At 37.7% G+C, this 19248-nt stretch overlaps 1 protein-coding gene across 1 annotated transcript in view; it reads right to left on the bottom strand.

The window, feature by feature from the left end:
• The window catches only part of ALG14 (ALG14 UDP-N-acetylglucosaminyltransferase subunit), a 90590-nt gene that overhangs the window by 67242 nt on the left and 4100 nt on the right, over positions 1 to 19248 (bottom strand). The window contains exon 2 of the mRNA XM_046645583.1: positions 18441 to 18592. Coding sequence (XP_046501539.1) covers positions 18441 to 18592 — 152 coding nt within the window. The remainder of the gene's footprint in view (positions 1 to 18440; positions 18593 to 19248) is intronic.

Consider the following 19248-nt stretch of genomic DNA (forward strand, 5'->3'; position numbering starts at 1 on the left):
ACTCTTTGTGACCATTTCTGAAGCTTTAAGGACATTTCTGGATTGGGAGAGAGAGTACAAGTGTGCAGGACTCAGGGAATGGTTTTGAATCATTGGAGCGAGGGCCTGGGCAGTCCCTTTGAATCCCAGGTTGTGTCCAGGTTCCTCCAGCCAATGCAGAGGCTGTTGATTCATTTGGTGGTATGAAATATTATTTATAAAGACACTTGGAAACAGAGATCCTCCACCTACAGACCTCCCAGGGTCAGTGATGGAAACTCCACTCTTAGAATTGCTCAGACCAAAAGCTTTGAAGTTCTGCTTGACTTTTCTCTTTTCTTCATACGTCATATCCGATCTGTAAGGAAACTCTATTAACTCTACTTTCAAAAAACATCCAGAATCCAACTATTTCCCCCATTCCTAACCCTACTGGTACAAGCCACACTATCTCTTGCTTGGATTGCTTCAACAGCTTCCTAACGCGGTCTCCTTGGTTTCACCCTTGTTCCCTGTAGTTCATTTGCAACACAGCAACCAGAGTGATCTGTTTAAAACAGCAGTTAGACCATGTCACTCCTCTGAGCAAAACCTTCCAATGCTCCCTATTTTCCTCAGAGTAAGAGAGGAAGTCCTTACAATGGCCTAGAGGGCCCTATATCATTGCCTCCCTACTCGACCCTCCCATCTCCTCTCTAGTGTTTCTTCCTCCACTCCCTATGCTCCAGCCACTGAGATTCTCTGCTACTCCCCCAACATCCAGGAATATCCCACACTGTGGCTTTTCCAGACACTATCCTGCCTGTCTGAAATGCTCTTCTCTCAAGTGTTCTCACCTGGTTCAAGGTACTATGAACAACCACAACTTTTTTGTCCCTGTCATAATTCCCAATCCCCCATTCCTGTGTAAACCTCCCAAGCACTGATCATCTTCTAACAAGCTTTATGATTTTCTTATCTACCATGCCTAGTACTATTGTCTTTCTGATCCAGCTGGAGTTGAGTAAGCTCCATGACAGAAGGAATTATTTTGGTCTGTTTTGTTCACTGGTGTATCCCAACTGCCTATTAACAATGCCTGGCAGATGGAAAGCAAATACTTATTGTTGAATAAACAAAGTTAGGAAAAAAAGAAGAAAACAGAATTCTGACTGCTACTGCATTATACATTTGGGAAAACTGAAAATCTTTATAAGGTCTTATACATCAAACACATGTTTCTGTATTTTTTCACATCATATTTGATGTCTCTCAGTAAGATTTCACTATTGGGCCCACATAGGTAATTTCCTTTTATTCAAGAGCTTTTCCTTGTATTTAACATTTAAGGGGTAGTTTCTCATTATCTTTTCTACTAGTTAAAGCTGGCATGTAAGAAAGTTACTGAGTTTTGCATATTCAGCTTGCATCTGACACTTTCCTAAACTTCTCTTATTTGACAGTCTTTTAGTTGATTTTTTAAATTTCTAGTATAGTTATTTATAGAATATATAACTTTATTTCTTCTTTTTCAATATTTATACCTCTTATTGCATCTTAGATGGATGTACAAAACAAATAAATTGTATGACTAATGGCAGGTATTCTTATTTTGGCTCTGATTTCATCTATTTTATTTATTTATTTATTTATTTATTTATTGTGAGGAAGATTGGCCCTGAGCTAACATCTGTGCCAATCTTCCTCTATTTTATGCGGGATGCCACCACAGCGTGGCTTGACAAGTGGTGCTAGGTTCGTGCCCAGGATCCGAACCAGTGAATCCCGGGCTACTGAAGCAGAGTATGTGAACTTAACCACTACACCACCGGGCCGGCCCTGGTTCTGATTTTAGAGAGAAAGGCGGCTTCTAATGGACACTGGCTTTTGGCTCCAAATATGCTTTTTCATATTAAGGAAATCATTGAAAATGTTAGAATAATAAGTTATTTGTGCAGTGCAGTGGTTTAGGAAACAAATGTGGGCAGCCATGGATATGAATGTGATGCAGACAAGACGACGAGAGTTCAAAGCAAGTGCACACATGTCGGGTTTCCCTAAAATAGGCACTCGATATTGCCGTCCCAAGCAAATTATTGAAAAATATGAATAGAGGGCATCGAAGGTGTTATTTAGTGACCAGAATGACAACTGTTTGGGATATCTATTACATTTGTCTCTGCTCCACATGATATTTGTACTCTTTCATATGTTTACTACATTTACTTTAAAACAAGAATTCAACCAACGATTTAGCAGAATTTTAAGTGGAAAAGGGTTGACATGCCCTTTAATGACAGCAAGTTACTTAATTTGGGCTTTTTTGTTTTTAAATTTTTTTCTAATCAAAGTAACACCCAAGCTGACTGTAGAAAATTTGGAAAGTGACGAGAATGTGTGATATAATGTGTATGCAGAATGCGTGTAAGTACAAAAAGGTTTACTGCCGTATTCAGTGAAAAACTGAAAACTGCAATGGGCCAATGGCTCATCAACACTATAGATGACCATGCAATCATTAAAAAGTACAAGGCAGACCTATATGCACCATCACGGAAAGCAACATGGTATAGAATTAAAAGAAAAAAAAGCTGAAAACAATATCTAGGGTGTGATTTACAAACCAGCCATACCCTGCCCCCCAGTTTGGGTAGTGATGTGTATATACGTACACAAAATTCATAATATTTTGTTGTAAGTACAAATATAACAAGGGGGAAAAAGTCATACCAGCAGGGTTTATCTCAAGCTGGTACAGTGCTTACCTCAAGAGAGTAAGACTGGGGCGGTGAGAGGGAACTCCCACTTTTTATTTTACATACTTCTTTACTGTCCAAAGTATTTACATTAAAGAATTAAAAACATGAAATAAAATTTAGAAAGAAAAGAATAAAGAAACAGAAAAATAACCACTTACAATCCTGCCACAACCCTGCTAAATATGCTGGGGCATATTTAATAACGATTTGCTGAAATAGCCACATAAGCATAGCGTCTTATACAGGATCGACACGCACTTAATTTTCTTTTAATAAGTGAACAAACAATAACCTTTCTTGGTAAAACATTATAAGCTTAATTATAGAGTAGTGGGGATTCTATTTAAAGGACTCAAAAGTAAAGAAAGTTAGCTCTAATTTTTAACCCTTCAAATCAGCTTTCAGCAACTTCCATTGTTGTTTTATATATGAAAAAGGCCTACTCTTTAACTTTTCCATGTAGTTTTTAAAAAGTTTTATCCTTTTTTCACTGAGCTTTTTTTCTTTAGTGATAGGATCTGAAGGTGCCAACATACTCTAACAGAAGCTACAAGGAGTAACGGTTGTCAAGGGAGGGGCTTAATAACAGATAAGGCTCAGGTTGGGAAGCAAATAAAAGAATGAACCAAAATCCACAGTGTGACGCTGTGAGCCTATTTCCTTCCACGTCTCACAGGGGTGGATGGCCCTGCTGAAACACAGGCCAACGAGGGGATTCTGCTTTACAAGAAGAAAGCTCTGGTTTTGATTTTTCACTTACCTTCAGAAAATATAGCTCTAGTAATTGGCTCTATTTGGAATGGTTACTATCCAATTTTTCTAAACGATATTACTTTAGCTACTCTTTACTTTAGGACTAATCCCAGTGGAAATTACACTTTCTTTAGAAGCCTTTTCAAGATATTTTTTCATATAAGTAATTTCACAGCTAAACATTGGCTTTTTTGTCTTTTGGCTTTTTTGCTAAGCTTTCCGCTCCTCACCTTTCTAATCTCAGTTGCTTCATTTGAGTGCGATTGAGATGTTTCTCCCAAGGGAAGCCTGTTTCTCTTAAAAAGCTACTTAAACTACTCAGAGAAGCACAGGCTAACAGTAGAGTTAAAAAGTGTACCAGGAATAATTATTTCTCTTCACTCTTACGTAATTAAAAATAAGGTCAATTATGTACCTAAAGATTGTAAACACCATTAAAAAAATACACTGAATCAGCGGAATCAGGAGAAAATTCAATGAAGTTTCTGCAACCGAAGTAGGTCATCTCTACCATTTAATTACAAGATTACATTACTAATTTAAAATTTAGCTTAAAAATCTGCTCTATACTTGTATCTAGCATAAATAGGTAAATCTGAGCATTTAAATATTTTTTCTACAAACGAGCAAAACATTTAGAAATTCATTGAATAATTCCATATCAGAATAAGGTATAAGCCAAACAATAAAAAATTCTTATGCTACTTGGGTAATTCTAAGTGACTGACAGTGGGTAATTTGTATCTTCCAATTTCTGGGAAGGTTTTCCTTACGTTTTTGGAAGAGCAGGCTTGTGTTGAAAATGTGCGTTTTGGCTTCTCACCAGCACCAAGTGAGAATCGATGCACTTTTATTCTGAGTGATATGGATGAGACATCTTGCCCAGGCAGAGAGTGCAATTACCGCTAATGCTTTAAAATGGTACAGCTTTTCTGGTTCACTTAAGACGTCTGAAAAAATTAAATTATAAAAAGATACTCAAGGCCTTTAACCACAGCAGTATCATCTATAGCTAGGAAACTGCAGTTGGTATGGGCACATGAGAAAAAAAAGTGAGGAAAATTGGGTGGGTGTGGGGCGGTGCTATTCATACAAATAGTCCAGAATAGGCATCTGCACAAAAGATATACTAAAACTCTGACTGTAATCAGAAAATGAATTTGACTTTCATTCTGGCAAGATGGCAATATAAACGAACCTGAAAACCCTCCTTCTACAAACAGATTAAACTCCTCTAAGAAATATAACAACTGGAAAGAAGGGAGATCCACACGTGCCAGAAACAAGAAGAAAACGAAAAGGGAGCAGACAGCCTGTGACACTGAATTTAGAGAGGAAGACGTAATAATGTCAGAAAACTAGGGCTAGGGTTTGATGCCTCTGCAGGTTCAGGAGGAGAGGCCTACAAAGGAAGAACAAATTAACATTTGATAGTTCCACAACAATAACAGCTCCCCCATATTTGAAAGTTAGGGTACCTTGGGCTTAGTTTTTATTTAGTCTTCTTCATTTTCTAACCACACTCAGTCCCTGGGTGATCTCACCCAGATTCTTGTTTTAAGTACCATCATGTAAACACAGACAATTCCAGAATTCATATACCAGATCAGACCTCCCTCCTGAACTTCAGACTCACAGATCCAAACTGCAGAGTCTATATCTTTGCTTGACTGTTTACAGGCAACCCACACTTAGCCCTCCTGCTCCCTTATGTAATCTTCCTCATGTAAATGAATGGCAACCCTATTTTCCTGGTAGCTCAGGTCAATAATCTGAATGTCATCCTCCGCTCCTCATTTTTTCCCCACACCCCACATCTTACCTGCCAGCAAATCATATTAGCCCTATCTTCAGAATATATCCAGAATCTGATTACTTGCCATCACATCCACTCTTACTAGCCTGGACCAAGTCATACTGTTCTCTCATTTGGATTACTGCAAGAGCCTCCAAACTACTTTCTCCACTTCTGTCCTTTTCCCCTTTAGTTTACTTAGCAGCCAAAATGATCCCATTAAAATATAAGTCCGATCACATCACTCTTCTACCTAAAACCTCCAAATGGCTCCCCATGTCACTCACAGGGAAAAAAAAAATCTAAGACTCAAAATGGACCAGGACGTCTGAAGAAATCGGAGTCCAGATGTCAGCATCACAGCAGAGTGAGCTCTTCCCTTAGACTCTCCCCAGTAAGATACAACAAAAAGGACATTCATAAACCAACAGAGGACATTCACACAACACAACAGACATCTGAGAGACTCACAGAGCCACATGTGTGAAGGTGGAGGTGCTGGACACGCCAGGAGGAAGTGGAAGGAGGTAAGGGGATCTCCTCTCCCTCCTTGGCAGTGATCTAGGGCCCAGGACTGCACATGGCTCTAATAGGAGAGGGGGGAGGGGCAGCTCTCTGTGGGAATGCCTTTGCTCACCGAGTTGCCTATGAGCCATGGGAAAGCTTGATACAGAGGAGGCTAAGCAATTGCAGGGGTGTCTTCAGCAAGCCAGCACCCCAGGAGGGCAGATAACGAGGGCAGAGTGAAGCATCCTGGTGATCATGCATGCGAAAGAAAGCACCCCTCCCCCTGCCCAGTGCACTATCTCTGCCGGTGGGCCAGAGCAAGGGACCCCTGTCAGAGGGCATGTGCATATGTTTGTAAAGCAGCAGTGGCGAGCAGGCAATTGCAGACAGGGCCCTGTCAGTATAGATTCCAACATGCACAGATGCCAGGGACTGCAGTGGGCTCAAAACACACAGCTCCTGACTCACTCCAATGGCAGCAGGTGGAATCTGCAATCAGATACTACTACTGTGCGAAGGCAAAAATCCACCCCATCAAATATTATGAAGAGCTATATTAATACCCCAGACCAGAAGGGAAATGACAAGCACCCAGAAATCAATCCTGAAGGCAGAGAAATTTACAACCTAAATGACAGAGAATTGAAAATAGCTATCATAAAAAAACTCAACAAGTTACAAGAACATTCAGAAAGATAGTTCAATGAAATCAGGGATAAAATTAATGAACAGAGGGAATTCTTCACAAAAGAGGTTGAAACTATAAAAAAATCAATCAGAAATGTTGGAGATAAAAAACACAATGAATGAGATAAAGAAAGATCTGGAGTCCTTGAATAACAGAGCTGACATTATGGGGTAGAGAATTAGGAATTTGGAGGACAGAACTATAGAAATGTTTCAGATGGAGGAGGAGAGAGAACTAAGACTAAAAAGAAATGAAGAAATTCTTGAAGAAATATCTGACTCAATTAGGAAATGCAACATAAGGATTATAGGTATTCAAGAGGGAGAAGCAAGGGAGAAAGGAGTAGAAAGCTTGTTCAAAGAAATAATAGCTGAGAACTCCCCAAACAAGGGGAAAGAGCAAGAATTACAAGTCAAAGAAGCTAGTATAATTCAAATTACATCAAATGTAAAAAGACCTTCTCGAAGGCATATATTAGTAAAACTGGCAAAAGTCAATGACAAAGAAAAAATATTAAGGGCAGTAAGGCAGAAGAAAATAACTTACAAAGGAACCCTTTTAAGGCTTTCAGCCAATTTCTCAGCGGAAACCTTACAGGCTAGGAGAGAGTGGAATAATATATTCAAAATTCTGAAAGACAAAAACTTTCAGCTAAGAATACTCTATCCAGTGAAAATATCCTTCAGATATGATAGAGAAATAAAAACTTTCCCGGATAAACAAAAGCTGAGGGAGTGTATGGCCACAAGACCCTCCCACTAGACATGATCAAGAAGGCCTTCATAGCGGAAAAAAAAAGAAAGGATATACAAAGCCTTGAGCAAGGAGATAAACAGGCAGACAAAATGAGAAAATTGCAGCTCTCTATCAGAACAGGTTAGCAAACACTTAATTATAACATTAAGGATAATGGGAAGGAAAACATCAAAAATAACTATAATCTTGTCATTTTAACCACAAACTCACAACATAAAACCAAACAAGTTATGACATCAACTTAGAAGGGGAAGGGGAAAGGGATGGAATCTGCTTAGACTAGGGAAATAAGAGGCTATCAGAAAATGGACTTTCTCATCTCCAAGATTTTTTATACAAACCACATGGTAACCACTAAACAAATAATCAGAACAGAGACACAAATGATAAATAAAGAGAAAACTGAGAAAACTAACACAGAGAACTACTAAACTGAACTGGCAATCTGAAATACATGAGAGGACAAACAAGAGAAATAGAGAACAATTGGAAACAAGTGATAAAATGGCAGCATTAAGCCCTTATATATCAATAATCACTCTAAATGTAAACTGATTGAATTCTCCAATCAAAAGATACAAAGTGGCTGGATGGATTAAAAAACAAGACCCAAGAATATGCTGTCTCCAGGCAACATATCTCAGCTCTAAAGACAAACACAGACTCAGAGTAAAGAGATGGAAGATGATACTCCAAGCTAATGGCAAAAAAAAAGAAAGTGAGACAGCCACATGTAAAAGATTGAAAATTGACCATTCTTTTTCACCACACACCAAAATAAACTCAAAATGAATCAAAGACCTAAAGATTAGGCCTGAAACAATAAGTCTTCTGGAAGAGAATATAGGCAGTACACTCTTTGACATCAGTTTCAAAAGAATCTTTTCAGACACTATAACTCCTCAGTTGAGGGAAACAATAGAAAGAATAAACAAATGGGACTTCATCAGACTAAAGAGCTTCTTCAAGGCAAGGGAAAACAGGATTGAAACAAGAAAACAGCCCACTAATTGGGAAAAAATATTTACAAGCCACTTATCTGACAAAGGGTTAATCTCCATAATATACAAAGAACTCACACGGCTCAACAACAAAAAAACAAACAACCCGACCAAAAAATGGGCAGAGGACATGAACAGACATTTCTCAAAAGAAGAAATGAATATGGCCAATAGACACATGAAAAGATGTTCATCATCGCTAATCATCAGGGAAATGCAAATCAAAACTACACTAAGATATCACCTTACACCCGTTAGATTGACAAAAACATCCAAAACCAAGAGTGACAAATGTTGGAGAGGTTGTGGAGAAAAAGGAACCCTCATACACTGTTGGTGGGAATGCAAACTGGTACAGCCACTATGGAAAACAGTATGGAGATTTCTCAAAAAGTTAAAAATAGAAATACCCTATGACCCAGCCATCCCATTACTGGGTATCTATCCTAAGAACCTGAAATCAGAAATCCCAAGAGTCCCTTGCACCCCTATGTTCATCGCAGCATTATTTACAATAGCCAAGACGTGGAACCAACCTACATGCCCAGAAACTGATGATTGGATAAAGAAGATGTGGTATATATACACAATGGAATACTACTCAGCCATAAAAAAAGACAAAATTGGCCCATTCACAGCAACGTGGATGGACCTCGAGAGTATTATGTTAAGTGAAATAAGCCAGTCAGAGAAAGATGAACTCTATATGACTCCACTCATAGGTGGAAGTTAGTATATTGACAAGGAGATCTTATCGGTGGTGCCAGGGAAAAGGGGGGGTGGGGGGAGGGCACAAAGGGGGAAGTGGTATACCCACAACATGACTAACAAAAATGTACAACTGAAATCTCACAAGGTTGTAATCTATCATAACATTAACAACAAAAAAAAAGAAAGTGAGTGTTGTCATATTTATATCAAACAAAGTAGACTTCAAGATAAAAATGTAATGAGAGACCAGGAGGGGCAGTACATAATGATAAAAGGGACACTCCATCAAGAAGACATAACACTTACAAATATCTATGCACCCAACACAGGAGCACCAAACTACCTAAAGCAACTATTAACAAACCTAAAAGGAGATATTAACAGCAACACAATAATAGTGGAGGACCTTAAAACCTGACTTACATCAATGGATAGATCATCTAGACAGAAAGCCAACAAGGAACTAGTGGAATTAAAAGAAAAACTAGATGGGATTAACTTACTAAATATACATATAGAACAATCCATCTAAAAACAGCAGAATACACATTCTTCTCAAGTGCACATGCAATGTTCTCAAAGATAAACCATATGTTGGGAAATAAGGCAAGTCTTAATAAATTTAAGAAGACTGAAATCATATCAAGCATCTTTTCCAACCATAATGATATGAAACTAGAAATCAACTACAAGAAAAAAACTGGGAAAATGACAAATATGTGAAGACTAAACAACATGTTACTGAACAACCAACAGACCACTGAAGAAATCAGAGAACTCAAAAAATATCTGGAGACAAATGAAAATGAAAACACACCATACCAATTCATATTGGATGCAGCAAAAGCAGTCTTAAGAGGGAAATTCATAGCAATACAGGCCCATCTTAACAAACAAGAAAAATCTCAAGTAAGCAATCTTAAACTACACCTAACAGACTTAGAAAAAGAACAAACAAAGCCCAAAGTCAGCAGAAGGAGGGAAATAATAAAAATTAGAGCAGAAATAAATGATATTGAAACAAACAAACAAAAAACAGTAGAAAGGATAAATGAAACTAAGAGCTGGTTCTTTGAGAAGATAAACAATATTGAGATACTCTTAGCCAGACTCACTAAGAAGAAAAGAGAGAAAGCTCAAATAACAAAATTAGAAATGAAAGAGGAGAAATAACAACAGATACTAAGAGAATACTATGAAAAACTATATGCCAAAAATTGGACAATCTAGAAGAAATGGATAAATTTTTAGACTCATACAACCTCCCAAAACTGAATCAAGAAGAAATAAGAGAATCTGAATAGACCAATCACAAGTGAAGAGATTGAAACAGTAATCAAAAACCTCCCCAGAAATAAAAGTCCAGCACCAGATGGATTCTCTGGAGAATTCTACCAAACATTCAAAGAAGATTTAATACCTATCCTTCTCAAACTATTCTGAAAAGTTGAAGACGGAATACTTCCTAACACATTTTACAAGGTCAACATCATCCTGATCCCAAAGCCAGACAATGACAACATAAAGAAGGAAAATTACAGGCCAATATCACTGATGAACATAGATGCAAAAATCTTCAGCAAAATATTGGCAAACTGAATACAGCAATACATTAAAAGGATCACACACCATGATCTAGTGGGATTTATACCAGGGATGCAGGGATGGTTCAACAACCGCAAATCAATCAATGTGATACACCACATTAACAAAATGAGGAATAAAAATCCATGATCATCTCAATAGACATAGAGAAAGCATTTGACAAGATCCAGTATCCATTTATGATAAAAAATCTCAATAAAATGGGTATACAGGGAAAGTGCCTCAACATAATAAGGGCCATATATGACAAACCCACAACCAACATCATACTCAACAGGGAAAAACTGAAAGCCATCCCTCTGAGAACAGGAACAAGACAAGGGAGCCCACTCTTACCACTCTTATTCAACATAGTATTGGAGGTTTTGGCCAGAGCAATTAGGCAAGAAAAAGAAAGAAAGGGTACCCAAATTGGCAATGAAAAAGTGAAACTCTCACTGTTTGCACATGACATGATTTTATATATAGAAAACCCTAAAGAAGCCATCAGAAAACTATTAGAAATAATCACCAACTACAGCAAAGTTGCAGGGTACAAAATCAACTTACAAAAATCAGTTGTTATGTCTATACTCTACTAACAAACTAACAGAAAGAGAAGTCAAGAATACAATCCCATTTACATTCGCAACAAAAAGAATAAAATATCAAGGAATAAATTTAACCAAGGAGGCGAAAGACCTACACAATGAAAACTATAAGACATTATTGAAAGAAATCAATGATGGCATAAACACATGGAAAGATATTCTGCACACATGAATTAGAAGACTAAATATAGCTAAAATGTCCATACTACCCAAAGGAATCTACAGATTCAATGCAATCCCAATCAGAATCTCAATGACACTCTTCACAGAAATAGAACAAAGAATCCTAAAATTCATATGGGGCAACAAAAGACCTCAAATAGCTAAAGCCATCCTAAGAACAAAAGAACAAACCTGGAGGCATCACAATCCCTGACTTCAAAATACACTACAAAGCTATAGTAATCAAAACAGCATGGCACCGATACAAAAACAGACACACAGATCAATGGAACAGAATCGAAAGCCCAGAAATAAAACCACGCATCTACGGACAGCTAATCTGCGACAAAGGAGCTAAGAACATACAATGGATAAAGGACAGTCTCTTCAATAAATGGTGTGGGGAAAACTGGACAGCCACATGCAAAAGAATGAAAGTAGACCATTATCTTTCGCTGTACACAAAAATTAACCCAAAATGGAGGAAAGACTTAAAGGTAAGACATGAAACCATAAAAGTCCTATATGTAGGGTACTCTTTGACATCAGTCTTAGAAGGATCTTTTCAAATACCATGTCTACTTGGGCAAGGGAAACAAAAGAAAAAATAAATAAATGGGACTTGATCAGACTGAAGAGCTTCTGCAAGGCAAAGGAAACCAGGAACAAAACGAAAAGACAGCCCACCAACTGAGAGAAAATATTTGCAAATCACATATCTGACAAGGGATTAATCTCCAAAATATATAAAAAACTCACACAACTCAACAACAAAAACAAACAACTTGATCAAAAATGGGCAGAGGATCTGAACAGACATTTTCCCAAAGAAGATATACAGATGGCCAATAGGCACATGAAAAGATGTTCAACATCACTAATCATCAGGGAAACGCAGATCAAAATTACACAGAGATATCACCTTACATTGGTTAGATTGGCTATAATCACCAAGACAAAAAATAACAACTGCTGGAGCAAAGGGAACCCTCATATACTGCTGGTAGGAATGCAAACTGGTGCAGCCACTATGAAAAACAGTATGGAGATTTCTCAAAAAATTAAAAATAGAAATACCATACAACCCAGCTATCCCACTACTGGGTATTTACCCAAAGAACTTGAAATCAACAGTTCAAAGACACTTACGTACCCTTATGTTCACTGCAGCATAATTCACAACAGCCAAGATGTGGAAGCAACCCAAGTGCCCACTGATGAAGGGATAAAGATGATGTGGTATATATATACAAAGGAATACTACTCAGCCATAACAAAAGACAAAATCATCCCATTCACAACAACATGGATGGACCTTGAGGGTATTATGTTAAGTGAAATAAGCCAGACGGAGAAAGACAAACACCATATGATTTTACTCAGATGTGGAAGATACACTAACACATGGACAAAGAGAATAGATTGGTGGTTACCAGAGGGGAAGGGGTTGGAGAGTGGGCATAAGGGGTAAAAGGGAACATTTACATGGTGACTGACAAAGAATAATGCACAACTGAAATTTCACAATGTTATAAACTATTATGACCTTAATGAAAAAAAAAAATCTGAGTCCAACATCCCCACCTTGACCTCCATGGCCTCATAACCTACTCAGCTCTCCTTTGCTTACTTCACTTTGGCCACACTGACATCCTTGCTATTTCACAAACATGCCAGGCACAGCCCCACGTCAAGGCCCTCTTTGCAGTTATTGCTTCCTCCCCAAGAATTCTTTTTCCCCAGATGGCTTTATACCTCACCTCCCTCATGTCTTTGTTCAAATGCCACCTTTCCTGGCCATGCTACCTAAAATTGAAACCTCCCTTCAACTTCTAATACACCCTATTCCCTTTCCCTGTCTTACTCCTCTCCTTAGCATTTATTACTAACACATTATACACTGTACTTAATTATCTTGTTTATTATCCCCCCATTGGAATGTAGGCATTATAAGGGCAGAGATTTTTGTATGTTTTATTCACTACTGTATCACTAGCATTCAGTGGGTATTCAATAAAGACTTGTTAAATAAATGAATGAATGCTAAATTCATAGTTATGAAGAAAAAATTAACCTAGAATTCTAAATGCAAAATGCAATCAAAGGAAGGGGAAAACCAAAAAACATTTTCAGGCAAACAAAAAACGCAGAATGAATATAGCACTTAGAGACCTTCCATGAAAGAATTAATAAAAGATAGACTTTTGGAAGAAACACACTGGATAAGCATTGGTAAGCAAACAAAATGCAATATAAACCTAAATAAGCAATGACTGTATAAAATAATAATAGTACTAAGTAATTTGAGTGGTATAAAAACAAGGTAGAACCAAAATACTTAACAATAATATATAAGGTGGGAGGAGGTGCTCACAGTTAAAACATTCTAAAAGCCTTGGTTTTCAGGAGGACAGAGATATTAAGTTTTTAACTTTAAATTAGCTATCCATGTTATGAATTTAAAGATAATGTCTAAGAGAGTAGAATAATTTCCACTCCAGGAGAAGGAAAAAAGGGACAATAAAGAAAGTTCAATTAATCCAAACAGAAAACAGAAAAAGAGGGAAAAAGAGATTCAAAGAAAAAGTATCGTAAGCAGAAAGAATCAAATAAAATATCAAAACTAAATCCAATACATTAGTAATCATAATAAGTGTACATGTACCAAACACGCTAGTTAAAAAGACAATGATTCTCAGTTTTGAATTTTAAAAATTGTGCTGTATGTCCTTCATAAAAGACACACCTAAAACACAATGACACACCAAAAAGTAAAAATAAAGAGCTAGAGAAAGATATACCATGCAAACACTACAGCACAGACTACAAAAATGACAACAGAATATTATGAAAATATTTATGCTAATACATTTGCAAACTTACAAAAAATGGACATATTCCTAGAAAAATATTTTAGCAACACTGACTCAGGAAGAAACAAAAAGCCTGAAGAGTCCTATAACCACAAGAAAAAGAACACATCAGGGCCAGGTGGTTTTATAGACAAGTTCTACAAAACTTAAAAATTAATTCCATATTTACACAAATTCCTCCCAAGAACAAAATGTGTACACTCTACTCACAGAGAGATTGGTGTAACCTTGATACCCAAACTATAGAACAGCATGAGAAAGGAAAAGTACAGGGCAATCTCGCTCATGAACATAAATGAAAAAATCCTAAACACCATGTTTGCAAACAAAATCCAGCAATACATTAAAAAATAACACACTATGAACAAACTGAGTTTATTCTAGGAATTCAAGCATAGTTCATGCCATGTAACTGCCTACATAAACAGACAAAATTAGAAAAACTACATGATAATCTCAGATATAGAAAAGACATTGATAAAAATCAACAAAATATGATTTAAAATAAAGCTTTCAGCAATTTTTTCTTTTTTTTTAGTGAGGAATATTTGCCCTGAGCTAACATCTGTGCCAATCTTCCTCTATTTTGTATGTGGGATGCCACTGCAGTATGGCTTGATGAGCGGTGTAGGGCCAAGCCTGGGATGCGAACCTGGGGCCACTGAAGTGGAGCATGTGAATTTACCCACTATGCCATTGGGTCGGCCCCATCTTGGCAGATTTTTAAAGTCAGAAATAATGCAAGGATGACCAGTACACCGCTTCATATTCATTATTGTTCTGGAAGTTCTAACAACAAAATTAGAAAAAGAAATAAAAAGTGTAAGGATTAGAAAGAATCATAATTGTTACTATTTGCAGATGATGAGATTATCTTCATAGATAACACAAAAGTGTACAAAATATTAGGATTAATTAGAATGTAGCAAAGTGGTTCTTATAAGATCATTATACAAAAATCAATTATATTTCCATATACCACAACACAAGAAATATCAATAAAAGATACATCACTTACAGCTATAATAAAACAACACAGGTACCTAGAAATAAAAACAACAAAAGACAGGCAAGACTCTTATAAAGAAAATTAGAAATGTTACTGAAAAGCATTAGAGGAGATCTAAATAATGGAGAAAGAGATGATGTTCCTGGAAAGGAAGCTATCACCATACAGATGTAAGTTCTCCTCAAACTGATGTACTGATTCAACTCAATTCAAATAAAATTCCAACAGGGTTCTTTGTGAACTTGTCAAAACTACTTCAAAAACCTATGTGAAAAACAAAGAGCAATTAAGACACTTCTGAAGAGTAAGACTAAGGAAGCTTGATATTAGCTCAGGGACAGACAAATGAACCAGTTAACAAAGAAGAAAGCTCGATATAGAGATATACATACATAGAAACTTGATGTCACAGTGGTAGCACTGCAGATCAGTAGGAAAAGGACAGCTCAGTAAGTGGTGCTGGGCCAGTACTGGTGGCTACTGTACTAGACAGTACAGATCTAGATTGTTCAGTATTCTTGGCTGATAAGGGCTCTGCCAGCAAATGTATTGATTACTACTGATTTTTTCAGCAGGATTCCTCCTTTCCCCAGTCTAGTGAGCTCCATGGAAGGTAGAAGGGATAGCTGTCAGGGAGGCTGCAGGGACAACTCCCTGAAACTGTGGTGTAGAAAGAGAGGAATAAGTGGATTCTTCCTTTTAACAAAGCTCAGTGGGAAGGTGTCTCTCCACCCTGCCTCCTCTCCTCCAAGTGTGGCACAAAGGGGTAGCCAGCAGGACAACAGGCATGTTCATGCTACCGCCCTCAGTGGCTCTCCTCTGCATCTCTGCGGAAACTCTTCCCAGCTTCAGATTTATGAGTAGAGACTCTTCAGGAATGCGATAGTGTTCTTCTCTAACGAGGATTGTGTTGCTCCAGCAGTAAATTAATTGATGGAAGAAGGAAGTCTTAACAGAGACACTCAGTCCTACACTGCGGTGCCACTTCAACAGCAGGGAAAAATAATGGCATTTTAAAAAATCCAAAATCTTTGGCTTTCTTACTAAAGTGAATCAAACCCAACTTACTGGGTTCTAAAGCATCATCAATCCACAGTATAGAACAATCTTCCAAACGTTTCACTAAACCATGAAATAATTCAGCAAATAAACAGTACGTATGATGACAGACCTGGAGGGAAATATACAATATGTACGCTAAATTAAAACTGGAGGCTCCAAAGTGGATGCAACCTTGGAAAGAGGAAAAGAATATGCACACTAATAACTGGGTAAAAACAAAGATACCTGTTCCTCAGGCTGAAAACAGTAAGAATTTTGTAATTACTTGATCTTTATATTTTTTTAAGTAGTCTGCTACATTATAATACTTTTTATAAGAGATTAAATAATAATATTCTCTGATGGCTTAGATAAGAATTCCTAAGGCACTGTTCTCTCACTCAGTACTTTGAGTTGGAAAAGGATCACAAGAGGCAGAGTGCCCCGTGTGGACAAAGCAGGGGCACTGGAGAAGACACGTGTAGGTAAGTGCTACATATTTGGAGGGAACTTGACCGAGTTATTTACGACTCTGAGTCTCATTTCTCTCATTTGTAAAGTGGGGATACCACTATCTGTCTCACACATTATTGAAAAAGTCAATTACTGGCACACAGGGATGAAAAGTGCCCTTCAAAAATGCTAGAATCTTTGAATGTGACCTTATTTGGAAATAGGGTCTTGCAGATGTAATCAAGTTAAGATACGGTCACACTGGACCAAGGTGGGCCCTAAATCCAATGACTGGTGTCCTTATAAGAAGGGCATGTGAAGACACAGACATGGGAATGGCCCTGTGACAACAGAGGCAGAGACTGGAATGATGCTGCTACAAGCCAAGGAAGGCCAAGGACTGCTGGCAACCATCAGAAGCCAGGAAGAGGCAAGGAAAAACCCCCTAAGGCTTCAGAGAGAACAAGGCCCTGCTGACACTTGATTTTGGACTTCTAGCCTCCAGAATTGAGAGAGAATAAATTTCTGTTGTTTGAAGCCATCCAGTTTGTGGTACTTGGTTACAGCAGGCCTAGGCAACTAATACAGTATTGATGCCTAAAACAGAAATGAAGCATTTTGGCTCATCTCCCACATAGAAAAAACATACCATACCTTTTGCTATGACTAAATAACAGCAGGCAGATTCTGATCTTGTTTGACACGGATTCTCCAAGAATACATTTTAATAGTGTTTTAGTTAGGGATCATGTTTACAAGTGACCAGAACTCAACTAAAACAAGCTTAAAAATGGTCTGGGGTGGGAAGCAGGAGGGGGAGCGAGGGTGAAGTGGGAGAGGAGTTATATTAGTGGATCCTGATTTCCAAGAAGATAAGAACCACCAAGCCAGGACCCACAGATGCAGCTGGGCCTCGGGAGTCTCTGAAGGCAGGGCTCGCCATCTGTTTTCTCACTTTATTCTTCCTGCATATTAACCTCATTCTTTTCTCTATCTGTAGTCTGTCTTTATCCACTAGGTGAAAACATGACTGCCAGTAGCTCCTAAGTTTTATCTTTTACAGAGTTTGCCCCTGAAAAAAGACTGCCTCCATTCTCTGGGTCTCCAAGTCCCAAAAGCCCAGAGAATCACTTTGAATGGTCTGAGCTGGAGTTCAGTCGTGAGTGACCTATTGCAGCCCATGGCTTGGCAGGTACCAGTGAAAGAGACGGACGGAGATGATCTACAGAAGGAATAGCTCTAGTTTTCTTCCTTGATAAAGAAGTACTTTCACTTTTTTCTTTTACCCCAAATTCTGAATAAAACATTAAAATGAACTGAGCAACCAGGAGCAGAGAAGTAATTTTAAAGGCAGATACAAATCTGATTTGCAGAATAAGTAGTCATAGATAAATCAAATTATCAATAAATGCAATACATTGATAAAGAACTTTAATGAAGCGCCAATAACCACATGAACTGCATGCTTTATGTATGTAAGCATAAATAAAACAATTTTCACAGTTGGAATTAACTGAAAAACAATTTCCTCTATTTCAAAGAATAAAAGAGAATATAATAAATTTAAGCAACCATTTTTATTTCAAGATTTATTTTAAAGAAATTCTTTATTTTAAAGAAATTTTACAGAAAGAATTTCTTTTGATATATTTCATCAGCCATAAACATTGAGACTGCCTTGTGTGATCAGGGTACTAAAGTGCCACGATATTGTTTCCAGAGATAATAAAACTCAATACACAACTTGTAACTTTGTTAGAAATAGAAACTATCACTTACCGTGGTACTGGGGTCTCTATCAGCTCGATTTAGTTCAAAAGAATTTATTTTATGGGCACTCATTTCATCAGTGTCAGCAATGACATAGTGTCTAGGAGAGTAAGCATTAGACAAGCTCTCAAGCAGCCTCAGGATCTCAGTGGTATGCCCACCTGGAAAAAATATCAGAAGACCTAAGATTAAGAAACCCGCAACGGACATATCCATTTGACTATGTTATACTAACGTTATGTTTTGTGTATTTCTTAAAAGACGGAAGGAACATCTGGAAACAACAGTCTATGACCTTGTATAAATACTACTTTTACATGAGGGAAGAAGATAATAAATGTATAAAAATACTAGCAGTATTATACGACTAGCAGTAGGTGCTTAGGAAAGTACACAGAAGTGTAAGACACAGTTCCTGTTATCAAAAACCTGGTGGGAGAGGGGCAAGACACACACAGATACATAAAGAGCCATGCAAGACAGCAAGAAAAATTTAAACACAGAGGGAGTGGTTAAGCAAATGGTTATGAAAAATCACTGCATAAGAGTAGGGGAGATCCTTGGTAAACACTGAGACGACTTGAAAGGTGAAGCTAATGGACAGACAGGAGCAGGGAGGCCACTGGGCAGGGGCAGGATTACTAGGACATGAGATGGCAAGATCTGAGATGTTTGTTGAAGGGAAGAGGCGAACACTGGTAAGAAGGAGGAGGGTGAAATAAGGTCAGGACAGTAGGGTGAAAAATTGGAAGACAGTCACTGAAGGTGTCTGCATTGAGAAGCAACAGCAGGGATCTATGAGTACTTACTGCAGGGC

This window comes from Equus quagga, chromosome 18, assembly GCF_021613505.1.
Source record: "Equus quagga isolate Etosha38 chromosome 18, UCLA_HA_Equagga_1.0, whole genome shotgun sequence".
Classification (NCBI taxonomy): domain Eukaryota; kingdom Metazoa; phylum Chordata; class Mammalia; order Perissodactyla; family Equidae; genus Equus; species Equus quagga.